Source organism: Panicum virgatum, chromosome 4N (assembly GCF_016808335.1).
Source record: "Panicum virgatum strain AP13 chromosome 4N, P.virgatum_v5, whole genome shotgun sequence".
NCBI classification, from domain to species: Eukaryota; Viridiplantae; Streptophyta; class Magnoliopsida; order Poales; family Poaceae; genus Panicum; species Panicum virgatum.
The window spans coordinates 7,337,136-7,343,987 of record NC_053148.1 but is presented as its reverse complement, the minus strand read 5'-3'; the positions used below and the strand labels follow the sequence as shown (position 1 = coordinate 7,343,987).

Genomic DNA, 6,852 nt, shown 5'->3' with positions numbered 1-6,852 from the left:
TGTGATTGACCTTAGATCACCCACCTTCTCTACTGCAGTCACCTCGTCAGTTTGCGGAGCCTGTTCTTTCCAGGGAGTTCCAGCAGGGTGCCCCTTCTCGTGCGTCGGAGGTACAAATTCCTCGTCCTCCCCATGACTCTTATCGATCTTTTGCAGAGTCTCCCAATTCATCACGTCATGCTCTTCCTAAACTGTCCTTTCCTCTATTCAATGGGGTGCATCCGTCCATTTGGAAAGATAAATGTTTAGATTTCTTCCATTTTTACAATGTCCCTGAGAGTCTTTGGGTCACTACTGCATCGCTACACATGGATGAAAATGCTGCTAAGTGGTACAAGATGTACAAAATCATGAATGGAGTAGGCACTTGGTCTGAGTTCATTGCTGCAGTGGAACAGCAATTTGGCTCCTATGAATATCAGGAGGGTACTATCGAGGAGTATATTTCTACCTTTGTGGATCTTCAGTATCAGCTCACTATGCATAACACTAGCATGGATCAGGTGTATTTTGTGACTCAGATCATCAAAGGGCTCAAACCTGACTTACGTGCTGGGGTTCAGTCAAAGGTCCCTAAGACCATGCAAAAGGCCATCATGCTGGCTTGAGTACAGCAACAAATTGTGAATAGTAAACAATTTAAACCACCAAAACAACAGCAGTTCTCCAGAGGTACTACTCCAGCTTCTAAATCTGATTCAAAGAGCAATGCTAGTAATGGTTCCTTGTGGAAAGAGAGACAGCTCAGAGATTTCAGGAAAGCCAATGGTCTTTGCATGTATTGTGGAGATAAATTTGATGCTGCCCATGCTGCTAGTTGTACTAAACGGCCCCAAGCTCAGGTTCATTCATTGGTGGTAAATGATTTGGACCAGCCACTCTCTGAAGATGTGCTGACCCAATTGGCCATGGAAGATTCTGTCACTGAGGAGTTACAACACTTATCCTTAAATGCTTTGGCTGGCACTGCTATGGGGAATGTCCTACAACTCAGATGTAGGATTAAAGACAAAGTGATGTTGGTTTTGTTGGATAGTGGCAGCTCTAACAGCTTTGTCAGTGCTTCCTTCTTGCACCGTGTGGGAATTACACCAACTCCTACTACTCCCAGGCGGGTCCAATTAGCTAATGGTGAGCTCCTGCTTACTGACGAGAAAGTGTCTCAGTTGGAATGGTGGTGCCAGGGCAATACACTTGTGCATGATATGCAGGTCTTGGAACTAAGTGCATATGATGCCATTCTTGGTTATGATTGGCTGAAGTTGCACAGTCCTATGACATGTTTATGGGATCAGTATGTTGTGGAAATTATGGAACAAGGTCGACTGGTCAAACTGCAAGGGATCCAACCTGCTCCAATGCAAATGTCTCCTATGACTGTTACAAAATTGATGAAGTTACACAAAGGCAATGATGTCTGGGCATTGGCCATGGTCCAATTGCATTCTTCAGCTACACCTCAGTAATCTGAGGAGGTCCAATCCTACTGCAGGAGTTTGCAGATGTCTTCTCCAAACTAGCTAGTTTACCCCCCCCCCCCCCCCCCCCCACAAAGACCTTATGATCATACCAATCCATTACTTCCTGATGCAGTACCAGTGAATACTAAACCTTATAGGTAATCTCCTTTGCATAAAGATGAAATAGAAAGGCAAGTGAAGGAACTGTCGGCACCTGGTCTGATTACCCACAGCACTAGCCCATTTGCATCACCTGTTCTGTTAGTCCAAAAGAAAGATGGTACTTGGAGATTCTGTATGGATTACAACTCCCTCACTATCAAGAATAGGTTTCTCTTGCCTATTATTGAGCAAATTCTGGATGAATTAGCAGGTACCAAATTTTTCACTAAACTTGATATGACTGCTGGTTACCACCAGATCAGGATGGCTAAACAGGATGAGTTTAAAAATGCCTTCAAGACTCACCATGGGCATTTTCAGTTCAGGGTCATGCCCTTTGGTCTCACTAATGCTCCAGCAACATTCCAGTGTGTCATGAATGATGTTCTCCAACCTTTTCTTTGGCAATTTGTTTTAGTGTTCTTGGATGACATCCTGATTTATAGTCCAACTTGGGAATCTCATCTCCAACATATCAGAATAGTTTTGTGCCAGCTCAGAAACCATCAGTTCTATCTGAAAAGCAGCAAGTGCTCTTTTGCTCAGACTACACTGGAATATTTGGGACACATTATCTCACAAGATGGAGTCTCCACTGACCCTACTAAAACAGCAGCCATGTTGCATTGGCCAACCCCCACTACTATCACTGAATTGAGGGGGGTTTTGGGCTTGACTGGTTACTACATAAGGTTTGTGAAAAACTATGGTATTGTAGCCAAACCATTGACAAATTTGCTAAAGAAACATCAATTCAGTTGGTCTCCAGCATCTGATCAGGCTTTCATCAATCTGAAACAACTTATGACCGCTACTCCAGTGTTGGCCATACCTCTCAACCCTTTTCAATTGAAACAAATGCATGTTCTATTGGCATTGGAGCTATTCTCATGCAACAAGGTCGTCCTATGGCTTATCTCAGTAAAGCATTGGGACCCAAACACCAAAACCTGTCCATTTATGAGAAGGAGTTTCTGGCACTGATCATGGCAGTTGAAAAGTGGAGGCCCTATTTACAGAAGCAAGAATTTCTCATCCAGACTGATCATAAGAGCCTGTCCTACTTGACTGAGCAGAATCTACAGTCAGACCTTTAGAGAAAAGCCATGACCAAACTTATGGAGCTGCAGTTCATAATATTGTACAAGAAAGGTGTTGATAACACAGCTGCTGATGCATTGTCCAGGGTGGGCCATCTTATGGCACTGTAGGCCGTCTTTGAGGCCACTCCTTTGTGGATACAGAAAGTACTTAACTCCTATTACACAGATACAGAGGCTCAAGCTTTAGTTCAATCCCTTACTCTCCATTCACCTAATGAGCAAGGTTACTACTTGGACCAAGAGGTCATCAAGAAAGACAAGCACATCTGGCTTGCCAATAATTCTGCCGTCCGAACCAAAGTGATTTCTGCCCTCCACTCCAGCCCTATTGGGGGTCATTCTAGAATTGCAGCCACTTACCACAAGGTCAAACAATTTTTCTGTTGGAAAGGTCTTAAGCAGGATATGGAGACATTTGTGAAACAATGTGGCATTTGTCAACAGGCCAAACATGAACATGGTCATGTTCCTGGACTCCTTCAACCTTTACCCATTCCAGAGGGGGCTTGGCAAGACATATCATTGGATTTCATAGAGGGTCTACCATATTTTGAAGGAGCCAATACTATTCTGGTTGTGGTGGACCGTTTCACCAAGTATGCCCATTTTCTTCCCCTCAAACATCCCTTCACAGTACATCAGGTGGCCAAGTTGCTCTTAGACTCTATGGTCAGACTTCATGTCATTCCTAAGACCATGTGTTAGATAGAGACAGGATTTTTTTCAGTCACATTTGGCAACACTTGTTTACTATTTTGGGTACCAAACTCCTACAAAGTACTGCATATCACCCACAAACTGATGGCCAAACTGAGAGGGTCAATCAATGTCTCGAAATGTATCTTAGATGTGCAGTCCAGCAGTCTCCTAAGCAATGGAAACAGTGGCTTCCCTTGGCTGAGCTGTGGTATAATTCTTCTTTTCACACTGCCTTGGGGTGTTCTCCATTTAAACCATTGTATGGGTATGACTCCAATTTGGGACTGGTCACTACTCCATCAGATGTTCCTCTTCTTGATTCCACAGTGCTTGAAACTCTACATGCCAGAGAGGCACACACTGCTATGCTCAAGACCCAATTAGCTATTGCTCAAAACAGAATGAAGTTGCAAGCCGACAAACACCGGCTAGATCGATCCTTCCAAGTGGGGGAATAGGTATTGCTGAAGTTACAACCGTATGCTCAGCATTCAGTGGTCAATCGACCTTTTCCCAAGCTAGCTTACAAATTCTTTGGCCCTTACACTATCTTAGGAAGGATTGGCAATGCTGCTTATTGCTTGGATTTGCCTGCTGACAGTCAAGTTCACAATGTTTACCGTGTCACAACTGAAACCATACACTCCTGATTTCACCCTGGTCTTCTCTGATATTACTAAACTGGTTGATCTCAGTGTTCACACTCCACAACCTGAAGCGATCCTGGAGCGCTGTCTGGTCAAGAAAGGTAACATTGTCATCCCTCAAGTGTTGATCCAATGGACTGGTTTCTCTGCAGACACCACGACATGGGAGGATCTGTACGTGCTACAGAAGCATTTTCCGCTGGCGATCGCTTGGGAACAAGCTCCTACTCAAGAGGGGGGAGATGTCATGGCCACACCACGCCAGGCGAAGGAAGACATCGTCTGAAGGAAGAGGCGCATTCGTAGTTTCTGTTTTCACTATCACCTTTATTGTAATGAACTCTGTGAGAGTGTGTCACTGACAGTGGGCCCGAGGCCAAGTCTCCCGCGTGAGGTTTTAAGGCTGTGGCTCCCTTTCTTGTAAACGAAGTTGAATTCTAAACAGAAATTGGAAGAGGAAATCTGTCCTCGTTCCTGTGAATCCTGAGTGCTCTTGTGATTCTCAAGCCTTGGTTTGATCCGAGGCCCCGGGTATTACACCGCCTTCCTCCATTGCTCGGAGCTGCCGACCTCGTCACCCCCGCGTCCACCATCACCATCGAGCCGGCCTGCCACCGTCGGCCCTCCTTCTAAGGCCGGAGGTAAGCACCGGCTCCCCAGCAGCCCCAAAACCCTAACCCAAATCCTAACCTCGCCGGAATCTCGCCGGAGTTGAAAAAAGGGAGAATTTGGAGTGAAAAAAATTCAAGTGAGAGATGCCTCAAATCACTCAGGTGAGTGATAGTTTTCCCCTTTCTGAATATAGTTTTCAGGGCCGCTTTCAATAACAGCAGTCACTGGTTTGGTTTATTTGAAACCTCGTTTACTCTTGAGTCTTGACGTGAGGATTACCAGTATATAAGTATAACAATGAAAACAGTTTGCCCTCTCAGACAAGAAGATGGCCACCAGTTTTTTGAACGTTGCCCTGTTGACAATTGGTGTATCCTACATGCAATTCTTTAACAAGTCTTCGACGTCTGCGGATAAGCCTAGTCACACAATCATTGGCCTTTTATAATCTTATTAAAATAAAAAAATAAAGTCATTGGCGTTCGATTAAGGAACATTATCAATCAACAACTGTGGTGATAATGTTTGTGAGGTAATGGCCGGGCCCGCCGAGCCCAACGAGGCAAGAGATGGAGTGCGGCAACCAAAATAATTGACAGCTTTGGCCTTTCCCACATATGATTGACATCTCACATCTCCACCCTGCTCATCTTCCGTCAACAATAATGATGTGAAGTACCAACACCTTCCTTGTTTCAGTCTTACAAATAATTTAATGGTAGTAGAATGCTGCCATGTTCATCTCCTATATATGTATACTTCTCAGCCTAGTGAAGGACTGGAGGCCCCATTTGTAGTTTGGTGAACACCAACACCTTGCCCTTTTTTTTCACCAGAAACCAAAATGGCAGCCAGGATGCCTTGCCATCATCACCCTTCTTCTACCTCTTCCTCCTACACGGCCATGATCAGCCCAAGGTCTGGTACAAGGAAGGTAGCCTTCAGTTTCAGCACCTCTGCTCATGGCAGCAGTTCTTTATCACACCTCTCCTTAACTCCTGCGACGGACAACAAGAAGGTAGGCACATACACATGGAGTAGAACATGATCAGCTGTTCTTCATTCACATGCAGGAATACATGATAAAGAAAGTGTGTGCAGTGGCTTGATCTTGTTCTACTCTGTTCTTGTAATTGGTAGGTATTTGAGGATCAATTGAGAGGGATCCTCTGCTATAGAGATGAGAACGGGGAGATGATCTGCGAAGGGTATGACGAAGGCCCAAGGCTAGGAATAAGGTTGCCGGAGAAAGCCTGTTTCCCATGGTGAGCATCTGAATTTCTGAATATTCTGGATCTTGGTTCTCGGTGTGTTGGCAAGTGATCTCTGTTACAAATATTTTGTATCTTTGTTCTACTGTTCTCTAATATGATTGGAAGAACTCCTGCCGGTTTCTTCAGGAAAAAAAATCCTCCTTATGATGTGATTTCTGATACTGTAGGCCCGTGGGAGTTCAGGTCACTGATTTCATCCAGCTGGCGACTCTTCAGGTTTGTGAGGACGTTGATGTTCTTCAGCTTAAGAGTGATCAGAAGAGGCAGCTCTGAGCATGAAACTAATCATGTGAGCATAATTATGTAAAATGATGTTCTGCAAGAATAAGTGCGTGTATGCAAGGTGTTGTACTTACTGATATTAGTTCGTCAGATTCTGTCCATAGCTTTGGGTTTCACAGAAAAAGAAAAAAAAACGATATTGTTCTCAGTGTACTGCTGAAGCAGATTTACTTGTTTCTAAAGAATCACTTTCTGCAAGGATGAGAATGTTTATTGAATAACTTCATATGGCCCGTCAAGAAAAAAAAACTTCATATGCCTAAAAAGTGACAACGAGATCTGAATATCTGATCAGGGCATGCCATAGGCAACAGGTTTATTGGATTGCAGGAATACAGTTGGGGTTCACTGCAATATTTGACCTCTGTTGCTCATCTGACTGAATAGCACATTGTAGCAATGCGTTTCAGGCTTCAGCCGGTGGCAACAACATCAACATTCGCTGCTAATCTTTGGGAAGTTGGAAACACACCAACAGGAAATAATAAATTACTTGAAAGAAAGGTTTCTGGTGTCAGTTGATGACCAGAATATTTCTGTCCTTTGTTAATGCCAGACCCTCATGAGGCCATGCGAGCCTGAAGCTGGAGGCGTTGTGGATGTCGACATCATT

General features: G+C 44.2%; 1 protein-coding gene across 1 annotated transcript; it reads left to right on the top strand.

Annotated features, from left to right (window-relative positions):
- Positions 1–5,282: 5,282 nt before the first annotated feature.
- Positions 5,283–6,437, top strand: LOC120670409. The gene is made up of 3 exons (XM_039950494.1): positions 5,283–5,701; positions 5,824–5,948; positions 6,125–6,437. The coding sequence occupies exons 1-3, from the start codon at positions 5,528–5,530 to the stop codon at positions 6,228–6,230; spliced, it is 405 nt and encodes a 134-aa protein (XP_039806428.1). The 5' UTR covers positions 5,283–5,527; the 3' UTR covers positions 6,231–6,437.
- The last annotated feature ends 415 nt before the right edge of the window (positions 6,438–6,852 follow it).

Excerpts from the sequence above, each read along its gene's own strand:
- LOC120670409 (XM_039950494.1), top strand. The coding sequence starts at position 5,528 with ATGGCAGCCAGGATGCCTTGCCATCATCACCCTTCTTCTACCTCTTCC. Across the intron at positions 5,702-5,823 it reads CTGCGACGGACAACAAGAAG|GTATTTGAGGATCAATTGAG; the intron begins GTAGGCACATAC and ends TGTAATTGGTAG. Across the intron at positions 5,949-6,124 it reads GAGAAAGCCTGTTTCCCATG|GCCCGTGGGAGTTCAGGTCA; the intron begins GTGAGCATCTGA and ends CTGATACTGTAG.